Source organism: Pygoscelis adeliae, unplaced genomic scaffold (genome assembly GCF_000699105.1).
Source record: "Pygoscelis adeliae isolate BGI_AS28 unplaced genomic scaffold, ASM69910v1 Scaffold175, whole genome shotgun sequence".
Classification (NCBI taxonomy): Eukaryota; Metazoa; Chordata; class Aves; order Sphenisciformes; family Spheniscidae; genus Pygoscelis; species Pygoscelis adeliae.
The window spans coordinates 1,493,551-1,509,488 of NW_008824941.1; the positions used below are offsets into that span (position 1 = coordinate 1,493,551).

Sequence of the window (15,938 nt, forward strand, 5' to 3'; positions counted from 1 at the left end):
TTCACAATAATTATCCCAACTTCCTGGCAATACCGCAGAATAAAACTGTAAGGAGAATTTTGCTTCTTGCACTGCTTTTCAAAGGGCAACTGTTCTTTAAAAAAAAAAAAAAAAGAAAAAAGAAAAACAGAACCAACCCTTCCCCACCACCTTATTTATTTAAGGTTTCTTCAAAGTTTCATGCAACAGCTGGTGTGCAAGAAGACATAACAGAGAATGTTTTCCAAGAAGCTCTGGAGGGTAGATAAATACTGACCTTCTGATACACTGCTCTGTGACACGCTGTAGTTTGCTGAGAATCCCTCTTTTGCTATTGCACTGTCGGTGTAAAATACCATTGAAAGAATCCCTGTTGAAGATCGGACACGTCCTGGGTTGTTCTGCCCACAGTAACGCCCTATGTGCGGGCCAACTGCAAAGAGACAGGATATAATAGTAAACTACCAGTTCTACTACAACAATAGATGCCACTACAATAGCCTCCTAAAGAGAGTCCCTCAGAAGTGAACCTCTACAACAGTTCAAAATCACAATCTCATCAATAATTTAGTGGTGAACAATAAATTGCTTATCCTACCCTAGTAATCTTACTTCTAAAATGTTCCAGATAGCACTGCATAAACCTCTGAAAATGTAAAGAACCAGGATTTCAAAAAGTGTCCTTTAAAAGTGTGCAGAGAGGACAACGATGAACAAAATTACATGTACAAAACACCAAAAGTATTTTCCAAAGTGTGATTGAAGCACCCATTTATGACAAGGACATCTGAATGGCCTGATTTGCCCACCCAGTCTACAAGATGCTCTGGGAATAGAAGTTCAAACAGCACCTTCCAGGTTTTATGCTCAAACAGCAGATAATCTGTTAATTTTACAGTGAATGTAGAAAAATATTTTTGCACTCATATTGAGGCTATGACCAATGTCTATTTATCCCCTCCTATTTAGGCTTCCAACACACCTTCTTTTATCTTTTGCCCATATGCGCAATATTAAAGAATATTGTAAAAGAATTCAAGAGGAAAATCTCAATCCTTTCAAAAGAGCAAGGATTTCTTAAGTATATCTCCATGTCACAGAACATACACACACATATGCACATACATGATCTCTCTCAGTGTTAATAATGTATAAACCAGTTCCTGATATTTTCTGGATTTCCAGTGCAGTGAGATAATCTTTTTCCTTAATTAAGCTACTCAATTCACAACCAACATATGTGGCCTTCTAGCACTTCAGCATTCCCTACAGATAGGTCCCTAGGCTGTTGAATAGTGGTACATCTGTGCTTACAAACAATAGGAAAAGATAATGCTAAAACCCATCCATGGAGTCAGTCATGAAAATTGTAAGACATCATTCTAATGCTTATACCACTGGCTTTCCAGGCTTAAACTAACAGCTTGCCATTTCTCTAGGAAGTCCATTTCACTTTCAGTTTAAAATAGAAAATGTTTATATATCCTAGTTATTCACAGTTTAAAGAAAATCCCCAGCTAACATAATTTTGTAGTCATTTATTGGCATCTTCCAACAAGTAAAACAGTTCCAGCTTGGAAAAACTTTATTATGTAAACTACACATTTCTGTATGGCCCTAGAGTTGCCAGAAAGAGGGAGCTCAGGTGTTACAGCTCTTGCAGCCAGCATGTGCTTTTCTATCCATATTCTGGCCATAGTTAGTCTTCAGTTGCCTTGGCAATCCCATGGCATTTAAAATACCTGCCAGTTCAGCCCTGGCAACACCAGGGTTGTTCAATGCAGTATTGATAGAATGAAACACCCTATAGAGGATATGAGTTGAATTCTTCCTCACCCTAGAAATCATTAAAGCTTTACAGTTTTATTATTTGGAGTGAGAAAGTTGTTTTAGACTGTTACCATTAGTGGCTTTTTAAAAACACAAAATAATGCCCCCACTCCAACTGCTCCAGTTTTTTTTTTTCTTTGTATTTTCTACGTGTCAACAGCTCTGATCCTGCTCTTTCCTGCAATGGCCTTTCAACATTATAGCTGCTGATGTTGCTCTGAACTGCAAGAAAATAAGGAGGATAAGGCCACCATGTTATGGCACTCTGAGCCTCCCTCCTCCCATTTCCTGTAGGGAAGCCTCTTTGAAATGACAAACAGAAGAGAACTTTGTTTAAAGCAGACAAGCTTTAAGATTCCCCATGACTCACTGGTTTATAATTTTTAAGACATATTTAGTGATTCTGCATTTCAGTCTTCTACAGATTGGCCCTGCTATCACAGTACTATTCTCTTTTCTAGCTGTGTAGATGCAAGAGCTAAAAACTTGCAGAATATGACACAAAGAGGTATTGAATTTTTTTGCACAATATGTAAACCTCAGCTTACTGAGCTAATACTGTATCGATCTGAGCAGAACTGGATGAAATAGAGATTCTTATTCTTCTCTACATAAATAGCTAACACAAAGTCCTTCTTTTTTCCTTTCAAGTCTTGAAAACTTTTGAATGACAATAAATTATCAAATGTTTCAGGTGTCACCACATCAAATACATGCTGTGTGAAGAACACCATCTGAGGGGATGATACTGCTGTCTGCTTAGGTAGACTATGCCACTGCTTTTTTTTAACCGTCTTCCTGACCCTTCCTTATGAACCGAGATGGGCTTTCATAATAGACCACAGACAGTTCCAAATGGGAATTATAGGGTGGCAGGTGCTGAAAAGTCTTTAGGCCCAGAAAGCTTTTTGCAGCCTCTACCTGTAGTCCATCATGTCACTTTGTCAGCATCTGCTAGGAAGGCCTACTCCAAATATGAGTCACTTGGAAATGTCCTCACTCAAGGACACTTCTACATTACCCGCAGAACAGAGGCATTTTGGTGAGCCAGCCACTTCATTTGACTGCCCATGCTGTAGCTATTTCTGGGACTTTGGCGCCTCTTTCCACTGGCATTGTATGATATAGTGGACAACTGAGTAACTTTCAGGTTAAAAGATGGAGTGGCAACTAAGAAACCTGTTTTGCAAGCTTTTCCCAACATGCAGAGTCTAATTCTAGAACTTGAATAAATCTTTGATTATTCTTAATACGTATGTTTGAAGGTTTACAGGATCTGAGTGTGGAACATACATACAGAATGTGGCTGGTGGTTTAAGACTAAACAGAAACCTTATCCTTACTAATTCTTCTTTTCTTTTTTACTGCTTGTCCTCCTGGACAAAGAGTATCAGTATCAGGAAATTTTGAGACTTATTGAAATACATATTTGCCCATCCAGTTGAAATCTTAGCTTTTCGAATTCAGTTAAAAAACCCTAACAAAACACAAGCAAGGAAAAATGGTATATCAACTTCTAAAATATTAAAAGAAATGTTATGTTAACTAGCCGTTTTACTGAATTTTAAAGCTGGTCTTTAAAAGTATGCTGGTGTGCTGTGGACAGTATTTTCACAGCAGTATGATTGTTATTGACAAAACATTTGCACACAATTTAGGATGCTAAAGAGAAAATAACTGAAAAATGAATCCCATCCTCACGGTCCAGTAGTCACTCACACTGAGCTTCTGTATACTTTTATACCTTAACAGATTCACACAAGAGTGTAGAAAGCAACTGCAGCAGAGGAAGAAACACACCTAGATTAATAGCAACCTTCATTTGCAGTGGTGTTAATGACTGAAGTAAAGCATTCTGTTTTGCTCTGTAATTCAGTGGAAGCTCTTGTGGTATTGACCGAAGCAGCAATGCTTAGCCTGTGGTTCTCAAACCATATGTAAACTTCTTCAAATTACTTTCAAGCCCCTAGTAGACAGTTTATAGAGCTTCAAAGAGAGCTGCATGATGAATATATGCAATTCATCACTTAAGCTAGTCCTGGTTTTGAGTGGGCTATTTTTCTTCAAAGTCATCAATGGACTGTTCTCAGTTGAGGCTGGCTGAGATATATTTGTGCCTTGGGCAAAGACATTTCTGGGGTCTAGTTTATTCATGCAAAATCACATATTTCTATTCTGTGAACTCCTCACTCTCCTGCTCCAACTCCACCTGTTATCTCCTTCAAACCATGGTCCCTTTTCTGCACAATATTTGCAACACACACCTGTAGTTCTCAAACATTCTCCAACAGGGTTTTTTTCATTTATTGCTTTGTTTTAAAAAAGAGACCAAAGGGTGCCCTTGGCATGCAGTTATGCAGAAACAAAATGCCAGGAAACTACCATTCCCCTCCTGAACCAGCAAAACACTTACACCAGTGTTTAACTTCAGACCTGTAAGCGTCCTCGGTGAATTCCTTTTGAAGTCAATCTAACTGCTCACATGCTTCAAAGATAAGCACAGGTTTTGCAGAATCAAGATGCATGTACTCAGCACTTGCCAGATTCAATGTACTAAAATGGCAACAGGTAGGCTGAGGACTCCATGATGTGACAGATCATTTCAGGATTAATGTCTTTGTGAATGACTGTTATAGTTGCTGGCAAATTGTCTAACAGAAAATTGTTTTCCATCAGAAAAATGGCAATTACATAGAAGCAAATGTAAATGGAAGCATACTGATTTTGACATAACCTTTTAGAAATCATTGTGAAAATTTGTTTAATTTTCTTTTTTTTTTTTTCTTTTTTGGGGGAGGAAGGAAAAAAAATCACAACTGTACAAAACAGCAAATTCATTTCCTGCCGATCTCCAGTGACTGTAGCTGATCAAACTCTACAGTGAAAACATTTTCCACTTATGGCGGGTTTCATCTGCTCTAACTTAGGTATCTAAAGTTTATGTCTGAGTTAGTGATCCATAGCTCCCAGTACAGTCAATGAGATAAGCACCTCCAGAGATCCATAACTGCCCTAAAGTAGATGTCGGAGACAAATCAGAGTGGGGTGCTGTTCTCTGCTGAGAATGGGGGGACTGACAGTGCCTGGCTCAAACATTGATGCCTGGTTTCCAGGGTTGCGTGAGAACAGTATGTTCAGGGGGCTGTCCATCTAATTCTGCCCTAGTTGCAGCCACAACTAATTTCCATCAAACTGTTCTCTGTGTCCTGTTAAAAGCTGCCATCATCCTAGCAAACCACAGCTGTGTTGCTGTGGAGCAGGGGGTTTGAACTGAAGGATATAATTTTTTCCAAACTTTTAAAAAATCCTTCTACTTCATGTTTATATCAATGTACTGCAAGGGGGCTTTAACCTCTAACACAACTGGGCATGTGAGCAGCAATGCAGTACAACAAAGCGAAATAACTTCTTTTTTTACGGCTATGTCTGCATCACTAAATAGAGCAGGCCAGGGACCACCCTCTGGACCTGCACCCAGTGGCCAGGGACTGTTCCTGGGACCAGACTAACAGCATGACAGAGCTCGCTCCCATAGGGCTCTTCCCTCTGAAGCAGGATGGCTGTGTCCAATGTGCCTCTTGGGAATGACCCCTGGCTTTTGCTGTCCTCCAAACTGTGCTTAGGAACTGCTTGTAAAAGTGCAAACTGACATGGGCTAAAATTGTGCAAGGGAGTATGCCAGCAATTAAGAAGGACACACAACCATGCCTTGGCCCTGTTTTAGTTAATAGTGTAGATGTAGCTTCAGAATATTTTTTCATGGACTAAAAGGAAACAGACAAATGGCTGAAAGACTCACCCTGGGTGAGCCTCCCTTCATCAAAGGCAACCATACTCTCTAATATTTTTCAGAATTCTACTACTTCCACGTGGATGCAAATTAGATTTATTTTGCTCTTCTTTTCTCCTTTTTTTTGTTGCAAGATTATCTAGATACTCTCTTTTTGATATCTAGAAACTTTTAATTTCTGTCTTCAGTTTATGGCCAGTCATACCAGTGGCTTCCTGTGTCAGCTCTGCTCTTCGGTTGAAATAATTCTTCTCCCTCCCAGGGATTCATCCTGTGATGCAATTATAGAGAAGCTATCACGTCCTCTCTGCCTTTGTTGTGTTAAGTTAAACAAGAGAGACTGTCTGCTGGCTAAGGACCATCTGACAGTGAAATCATGCAATCGCCACAACCTCCAATAGTTTGTATCTGAGGAAACATTTCTTTCTAGTCTACAAATTCAGTTGAATGTTTACAAACATGTAAACACCCTTATTGGATGTCAGGATCATTTTGGGTTTAGACAGTTTGTGAAGGAATTGGAAGGCTGATAATGCCTGTTGTTAATTGCTCTTCAGTATGGCTCAGTCACTTTCTTGAACCAGGAAATTACCACTTTGAAACCGTCTGACACTAGCAATAATGCATTTATTTTTGGTAATATTACACATAAATTGATTGATTGGATCATCTTTTCACATGTCAGTTTAAATGCAAGTTCTACAGGAATTCAGCTTGGAACGATTTGGCCTAGATACAAATAAACCTATTATTAAATGTTCCAGACATCATTATTGTAGTGTTACAATACTGTTTTCCTAACTGAGGCATTAAATACTAAATTGTCTTTCAGCTACTGTTATGGCTCTTTCTTCACTATTTATTGGAGTGGATTGAAAAGAGCCATGATAAACCTATTAAGCATAAAACAAAAAGGAAGAACAAATATATGTTAAAAAGCACACACCTATTTACTGTAGCATCAATAAAAGCTTTAATTAAAATTATACTGGGGATTTAGCTAGGAAAACAGGCAAGTTTAAATGTGTTATTAAAATATGTTCCTTAAGTTATATGTTTTCATTTAAATGAAATATTAATGTAGGATTAGCAGTTTGTAGAAACTGCCACTGCTGTTCATAAAAGCAAAGAAAATATCTATTAATATGGGTTATCGTACCAGTGGAAAACTGAAATATCTGTAATTAGTGCCCAACACAAACAACATAAATCCTCAGTCACTGAATTTTGGTACAAGTAACAAAATTAAGAAGAAAAAGGACAGCTTCAAGATGCTTCTCTTTATCAGCTTACACCTTACATAGAAACAGTGAAAAGGGCATCACAATCCATTTTACATAGCTGTTTGCACAGCTATGTAAAAGCATTTGGGCACCCTAAAGGTTAGGCATTCAGCTTGAATGGTCCCTTTTAGGCTGGAGCTGCAGCCTATCAAGCCGGGGTCCTTGGAGAACTGGTACCTGGCTGTCCCACCTAGAGGGGACTTGGACCTTGCGGACCCATTGCCATATATGAAAAAAATAGAGAACTCATGCAGCTATTTTGTTCATCAGTCTCAGTGTAAAATAGGGATATGAGATTGGGTGGAGGGTGAAGTGAGGACTCGCTGGCTCCATAGGCCTAGCTAATATCTAGCTATGCACTTAGTGAATTTACAGAAGGTCAAGTGTGGTCAACAACTAAGTGGAAAATTACTGAGATGGCAGAGAAGTAAGTTCCAGAAGGGTACCCAACACACCCACCCTGACACATGTGCCCAGCTAATCAGAGATTATAAATTAAGAAATTAAGATAAAACCTTTGGATTTGCTTGTACTGCTGAAAGAGAGAGCACTATAAGGGAGGAACCCTGCAGTGCCCGGTCACCGAAGCCATCTGAATTAATAACTCAATGACTGTTTACTGACCTGGGTGATCATTTAGTCACTATGATTTCAATTGTATGGACACCACGTTTTCTCTGGCAAAGACATTCTCTGCTTTGGCAGCTGGTCTGTAACCCAGTTCCTCCTCAAGCTGGAGGGTTAATAGCTGAAGTCCAGTTTGTGTAAGTTTTTGGAAATTTCTGGACAATACTCATGTGTTAGCTGTGAAAGTCTGAGGACACATTATAAGGCTTCATATTTAATTTATTTTAGCGTAGGAGGTCCATCACATATTCCCTTTAAAAATAGAGGTTTCCCCCAAGCCAACTGTTCAAAATTAAACATATTTCATAAAAAAAAAATCATTCACACTGTGATATGCTTTACTGAATGAATTTACAGAGCATTTTCCCCATTTCTCCTTAATTCAACTCCTTTCACATAAATCAAGCAAGGACCTCTCTGCTATGACATTAAAAAAAATGAGAATATGCCTTCTGCAGCCCACTTCGGGGTAATGGTTATGCATATCACAGTCCATTTTTCTCTTACCATCAGGGAATCCATCCCAGATTTCCAATCGGTCATAGCGACAGAACGCTCCCCCTGGAGTATTTGAATCAGGTTCTAGCTCAAAGCTTTCAAATTCCAGTATAATCTCTGACATCTTTGGTGCAAAGATAATATAAGTGCATTCAAGGCTATTGGGATATTTTTCAGGGAATCCAGGGGACTTTATCACTCCACTTGATGAAGTAAAGTTTCTGGAACATTCAGGTCCTGTAAGAGAAAGAGAAAAATCACCTGGGTTAACACTATGCTACTAAGCAAAGCAGTTAGCTGGAAAACAAATTAGGTTGTATTGTCTCCCCAGCAGCAAAGGTGGCTTTTCAATGAAACACCTCATTTTAATCACTGTATTAATCATTCAGCCAGCTTGTTCCTATTATTGATAGTCAGGTTTTAAAGCGCAATTCGCATATACTGTCTGATCTCCAATTTTCAATTTGCATGGAACAATATGAAAACTTGTACCAGCTCTAGAAAAAATTATGACAAATACAAAGTCATGTGGGAACAATGAAAGTGTAAGCTGCAGAAATCTCGACAGAGCCCTAGAGAAATAATTATAGCCCCTTCAAGCTCAAATCTTTAAATCTTATGGCTGACAGGCTTTTATTGGTGAAATAGAATTTTTTACAAAAGCGGGTGAGTGAATTCAGTAGAGGGAGTAGTGGTTTCAGATTCCCGGAGCACTGACTCAGTAACTCTGCCAGATGTGACCTATGCCTCCTTGACAAACTAAATGTGAAAGGTAATTCGTACATGTACCAAGGGTGAGTGACTCATTCTGAGTGGTGTTGACACAGGTGCACCAGTAAAATGTTGCTGTTAGTGCAGGCATGATAAACTGTGTGATTACAGGCAGTGTTGCTAGAAGTCACCTAATGTCAATGTTGACACACCAGCTTTCCCCGATGTTCCCACCATGGCATAATGGGATGCTCCAAACACTGCTCTTGATGGAGCAGGAAAGTGTCAGTAAAGACGCAAGGGTATAAAAGGCCAGATCACTGGATTTGTCTTTGTGAACACAGGGGACTAAAATTGGAGTCCCTGTCTTGTTGACAGATCGCATTTCTCCTTTATTTAGATCCCTCAGGAATCCTCTCCGTGGATCCCACATCTACAGGTGTTCTCAGAGCCAGCCCCAGGGTCAGCCACACATCCTCCCACAGGGTCAACATAGGTATCCCTCTCTCTCTGACTTGTGACACTCCCAATTTAATGGAAAGTGATTTACAGGATTTGGGGCATCAGTGGATAGCGGCTGACCTGGGGAGTTTGGGTAGGAGGACTCAGATGAAGGTCTTCAGACATGGACTATAGGCAGGACACAGGCGACAGTTTGGTTGCAACAGGTTGTGCTGAAGGATGAGTGTGTGCGAGGTTTCAATTTGGATGAGGATGCCCAGCATCCTCAGAGACTGCAGTCAGGAGCCTTAGAGGATTTCCAATGCTTAACACAGATCATTGAAGGAAAACTGTCTGGCTTGTTGCATATATGAATACTCTTATTTCACCATAGAAAATGTTTTCCTTGTGAATGTGCCAAACGTATTACCCCCCACAGATTTGGCCATCTCCCAGCTAAATTCAGCATGCAAGAGAGAGGTCTGAATGAATTTAGTCAGTTCAGGTATTTTTGTCCTTCGACAGACACTGATAGGAAATGCTTGAGCTATCACATCAATATTCAGAGCACTTCATGGCATATTTTGGAAGATGTAGATATTAATGCTCACGTAACCTGACCATTCCAATTTGGTAAATTACATTTTGCCTATAATTAAATCGCCCCCTTACACATTAGTCGGATATTTCTCTTCTCTCCCTGTCATTCCCTTGTCTCCTTGTCATGTATGGGAGGGTTATATTCTGGTTGTTGTTCCTCACTCCCACCAGTAGCTGCTGTTCCAGGATAAAATAGCTTTGCTATGCCATTCATAGCATAAAGTGCTCTATACTCCTCTTGGAATCCAATAAAAGATGCAATATAAAATGTAAGCCAGAATCATTATTGCTTTATTAAAGACAGCCAGATCCTGGCTCTGTGAGTGCACAATTGTCAGGCTCCTTACACTCACACATGGTATCTCAATACCAGCTTGCTTTATTTTTAACATGTTCAAGTCAATCTGGTGCAAGAAATAAAAACTGTTTTCAGGAGAGCTGCCTCACTAAAATGCCCTCCACAGATTTTGACCCTTTACTGACACTGTGAAGGAACTCCAGGAATTAAATCAACACTGAGGCTATGAGGAACTCCATGGGGCGACGTTCACGGAAAACCGGCAGAAAAAGTTCTGGCAGAGACCGGACAGAATAGATTCTTCTGAGGTGGTGAAACTACATGTGTGCATACGTATGAAATAAAGGAAGAGAGATGAGCTGAAGGAAAGAGAGAGAGGAGGCAAAAGAGAGAGCAAAGAAAGAGAAAGAGATGACACTGGAGATTATTTCACTTGCTTTCTGTAGGCGTCACTGAGCCAGAAAATCAGTTGCCTTCCTGGTTGACACTGTCTTTTCTTTCAGTTTACACCATACATTTAGTTGACTAAAGTTAGGAATGTTGAATGGGAACTGTGTAGATCCTCTTCTAGTGAATAGGCTACTCACCCATCCTAAGATGGGCTGGCTGGTGGAACCAAAATGATAAACATTTCAGATGGGCTAAACGTTGAGCAATATGGGTTTCATGTTTTAGTCTGGAATTCAACTTCTTCAGTGTCTTTCTGGCTAAGGAGCTGGATGAGAAGTAAAAGCAGCTCCTACTCTCAAAGCCCATGTTATATTTATCACAGTCATTATGTGTGCTGGTCTCTCCTTACAATTTCCATGGTGTGTGGCATTTTAAGCATCAGGTTTAGAATTCAGCTTAGGACACAGGTAGTGTAATGCAGTTTTTCTTTTCAAAAACTAAGGATGCTCTCACAGGAATAATGGGCAAAAATATGCTGTGTGCTGGAATGCAGCTCAGCCTTCAGCTTAGCACCACAGGACCTTGGGCTTGGGATCATTTTAATACTTCTCATATCTGGGAAATGATGAGCTAAGCTGTCACTATGCTGAAATGAAGCATATTCATCTGGTGTGAGCAACTGAACTTCACCTGCGTAGCAGGGTAAACTGGTCAGCTTTATTTGGTACAGAAATTAAAATGTAAACTTGGAATAGCATATATGCATTAACTCAAAAGTTAAAAAGGGCTGTGTTCCCACAGCAACTATAACTTGTATCCTTTGTGTACACACAGCATCTCTAACACTGTACCTAGTGATAACTTTCCTGCCTTAATATACTGTTTATGTGGAATGAACTAGAGCTAAAGTTGCTCTGGGAGCCATAATTTTGAGTTTCCTGACTTCTCTGTGTGTAAAATCACACTCATAATGCCATCTTAACATGGTTAATGTGTATCACTGAGAAATGTAAATGACCACACAAGGAAATAAACACAACATTCCCGTCAGAGCTCTGAGTTGCCACTACACTATTAGGAAATAAATAAAAACTTTTTTCTTGAAAACGCTCAGTTGCTAAAATAGATTGTTTCACAGGTCATTCTTTCACTTGTTCTTGTGTTTCAGCCTTGTTTTTTACAAAAGATGGTACTGTATCCATAAGCACTGAGAAACTTCAGGACAGAGTTTCAAGAGTTTAGCCTCCTAAAGACACCAAAATAGATAGAGATATTTTTTCAGGAAAGCTTGGTGTCATTTGGATGCTGAGTTCTTTCAAAAAATGTGAACCTGAAGGTCACCAAAAGAATTTCTGGGAGCCAGGAGTGGATTTACAGACAGGGAAGATGGTGAACAAGAGGTCTGTGGCCCCAATTAGCACTGTGGGGAGCAGCAATAGCGTGCAATAGAAAAGAGACTTCACTACTGTGCTTCTCCTCATTAACAGTATAGCGGCCACCAAGCGCATGTGCTGAACGCAGCTGAAAATCTGGCTCTGGTTTAGGTGTGTAAAAGGGACTTGAACTGGTTCCGAAAATGGGGCACTGTCTGGGAGTGGTGTGTACTGGCAACTTGGAGTTTTGAGCTGCTTTTGTGAATATGACCCTAAACATTGATGTTGAAGTCAATATTTTTTTCTGTAAAGTTAAGCTTATTGTCTTTCTGTATATTATGAGTTTTGGTCCTCTGTTCTCCAGGCATGGAATATATAAGTTATTTATCTCCATCCATCTATAGGGAAGGTTTATGCCAAAAAAGATCTTACTCCCCTTCTAGCTATTGACTCAGAAAGAGAGTTATCAAAGAGGGGCTGTCTATAGGTCTGGTTAATCCTGGACTGTTTTTTTCTCTGGGCTTTCTCTTTGTCCCATACAGCTATCTGTGCTCACTGGCACTGAAATCCTGGCACAAGCATCCAGCAGGACATGCCTGTGAACAGTGTGAGCTTCTCCTCTCCTTTACCTCCCAAATACGATTTGTGAAAGCAACAGCAATATCATCTGCTGCCCATGTGTAGTCTGGTCCTTTCCGAGCCCACAGCCATCTCTTGGGAATGCAGAGCAAAACACTAACCAAAATAAGTCAGGGACTCAGAAGGTTACAGTGCTGTTAAGGCAGTAACATTGTAAATCATATGGCAATTATTATCACCAAAAAAAAAAAAAAGGAAAAAAAAGGAAGAAAGCTAATGGTTTTAAGAAGGTTGAAATAAACAGCTGATGAAGACTATCACATTACACCCAGAGGAGTCAATCCTCAGATGCAGCTGACCCATTGGATTCATAATGATTTACACCCACTGAATACATGCCCCACCTTGGAATGACAAGGGTCATACAATTTTCTTTTTCAAGCATTTTTGTGTGTTCCCCACATCCCAAAGAATTATGGCGAACTTTTTGATGAAAGCAAAAATCACAGGTTTTGAGCTATATAACAATGAATTGTTTCTCACCTCTTTTGAAAACTTCGTAACGGATAGAAAATCCTGCTCCATGTGTCTCATAGTCGGAAACAAATTTAATAAAAAGATATGGTCCCGAAGACACTAAAGGAGGGGGAGCAATTTTTCCACAGTACTTTCCCCATAAGCGTCCTTCAGGATTATCTCCATCAATCACTTCAACATAATCATACCTGGTAGATAAATGGAAGGAAGAAACTTTTAACTTCCAGGAAAGAAGGAGACCTAATTAATTTAGAAACCATAACACAACATAGATAATCAAGAAAAATGCTAGCTTGCTTGGAAAATGCATTATGCTGAAAGATGTAAGCAAAATGAAATAATTAAAATGGACTACATTATGTCTGTAGACATCATCTGGCAACATGGAACTATTAGGAAGAATGGTGTCCATTATGCTTGCAGACAATGTCAGCTAAAGTAACCAATTAACAAAAAAAAAGGAAATCTCGTGAGCACAATTCTGTATTATTAAATTGTGTTCCTTTGTCTGTGTAGTGTTGTTATCAATACATAATGCATAGCATTCTTTTCAAACTGTGAAGTTCTGTTATGAATTCAAAAATGTCTTTTTGGCTGGAGCTTTTTATGAACAATACTTTGATTTCCATATGCTGTCCTCCAAACATATGTCCACAGAATAATAAATAAATCCCTAAACATTAGATTTTGTTCAAAACTGTACCATGTTTCAGAACAGTGGTAGAAAAATCTGTTATTTTCCTTGTTAGCTGGACAAATAGTTTGGTGCAAATCACAAAATCCACACGACAGTCACAGCACTTGGTTTTTCTCAGACAAAACTTGTTTCATTACAAATCATCTTTGCTTAGGTATTTGAATCAAGAAGTGCACATTATAATATTCATATTTGTACAGCACGTGATTACTGAACAGGCTGGGCTAAATCCTCCCCTGGCTACTTGCTTGATTCCTAAGGACTTGATAAGAAAAGGTACATAATACGTAATAATTATTGGTGGTAAAAGTTTGCCTGGGAGCAACGGTCATGTCAGGGTTCCTCAGCCCTGTCACCAGAGATGCCAATATGTAGGGCCTGGTCTGACGGATTTGGTTTCAGAGGGCTGAGGAGAGCCCAGCAGCTTGCTGCACGGAGCCCGCTGAGAGAATACAAATGAGAATAAAAGTCACGGAGAGGCAGAAGCTGCAGGTGCAGAGACAGGTCTGGGTTTGAGTTTTATTAGCAGATGATTTCACTCGACCCCAGACGGGAAGGAGGAGCAGACACAATTTGTAGAATCAGTTTAATCTTCTCCTAAAAAGTGGTGGCATTTGGAGCCTGGGCTGTGCTCTAGGCCTCTTTTGGACTGCGGCGAAAGGCTTTTCTCTGCCCCTGCGTCTTTGTGTCTCAGCCGTGCTGCCGTTTTATTTAACAAGTTGCTGTTAGCCAGACAATCTCATTTACTTTTCATTATCCTACTACGACTGACATTAAAATGTTGCCATTAATTTGTTTAGACCTTTATTCTACTGTTACGTTCACCGAAATAGTAGCATATTAATGTACAAGGAAGAGCTAAAAATGACAGGACAATAAAGTGTGTCTGACATTTTTAAAGAGATCAAAGGAAAAAAATGTCTTCATGATGACCAATGTCATTTTTAACAACTCTGCTCCAAACCATCCAGGGCACATTACTTATGTTTACATGAAGCCCTGTGAGACAACTGCAAAGATGATATCACTAGTTAAAGTGGACAGCTTAAGGCTCCTTAAATTGAAAATGACATTACCTCATCAGTTAAAATTGTGTGCCAGCTTTGGTGTATATCAAGTAGAAAATAAAGCTGACACTGATGGAACTGTAAGCATTAACATATGTGAAATATTGTGTTAACTGCATTTCCTCTTATGTATTTGATTTTTCTCGTACCAATTGCTCAGCTAGTTAGCTTCACTGTCCCATTTCAGATTGGTGGAAATACAAAATGGAAATGTTCATTTCTGAGATAATTTTACAGATACTTTAAGTAGCCTGCATTTTTTTAAAATTAGACTTCTGTTCTTTCTATAATTTCTTTATGATATAGGTGTAACAGGATTTGAAAGTTGGGAGAAGAGTCGTAAAAAGACTTCAGAATTGTTTTTCTTTGGGTTTTGTTTTGTTTTGTTTTGTTTTCCCTTTAGAAATATCCTTAAGAATACCAGTTCTAGGTTCCCTGCAAAACCTATTGGAAGTACTCAGGAATGCAGGCTACTACTTTTTATACTTTAGGGAAAAAATGAATGTTGAGAATTTTTAACGGGACAACCTTTCTCTAAATAATTAACTGCTCGTTAAAGAGAAAGAGTAACCACATAAAACCACAGCATCTGAGTGACAGTCTTTGCTCTTCTTTCCATGATGACATTATTTCACCAGTTTTCCAGGCACCATTCATTGCTTAAGCCTCAACAGTAGATAATTTTTCAAATGAATATCAAGAAGAACCCTATTTCTGAATTATTAAATGACATGAAAAATTTTAACTAAAAATGCTAAGCAAATTTTTACATGCTTTTTTACTTCATGTATAAAGAAGAAAAAAAACCCAAAAGGCTTGAATGCAGTATTTTTATTCTGCTACACCTTAAATAAGCAATCTCCTATAGTCTTACTAAGTCTTTCCTACACAGGCAAAAAAATAATTAACCTGTAAGTACCAATTTTGCTATTATATGAAGCAAATTTGGCAAAAAATATTCAAATTAAATTCTATCACTCTCCTAGGTTTCCTCCTTTATACCGATAGCCTGCCCACACCTTTCCATTGTCCCTTATAGTGACAGAATTGTAATTTATGGTGCTCTTTCTGGCTGCTGTGCAATTGCAAATGACACAATTTGGTTACTAAAAGGCTGTCTTCTAATGGATTTTCCAAGTTACACATCATGCAGCCCTGTGGAAGACTGGAGGATTTTTCAAGTTTTTTGTTTTGCTTTGAAAAATTACTGACAGACAGAAAAGAAGTTTAGCTGTAAG

The 15,938-nt window shown here is 39.1% G+C and overlaps 1 protein-coding gene across 1 annotated transcript in view; it reads right to left on the minus strand.

The window, feature by feature from the left end:
- The window catches only part of NRP1 (neuropilin 1), a 70,996-nt gene extending 55,269 nt beyond the window's left edge, over window positions 1-15,727 (minus strand). The window contains exons 1-4 of the mRNA XM_009325557.1: window positions 15,720-15,727; window positions 12,943-13,124; window positions 8,017-8,244; window positions 257-412 (exon numbers count right to left, since the gene is read on the minus strand). Of these exons, the coding sequence (XP_009323832.1) occupies window positions 257-412; window positions 8,017-8,244; window positions 12,943-13,124; window positions 15,720-15,727 (574 nt within the window). The remainder of the gene's footprint in view (window positions 1-256; window positions 413-8,016; window positions 8,245-12,942; window positions 13,125-15,719) is intronic.
- Window positions 15,728-15,938: the final 211 nt, after the last annotated feature.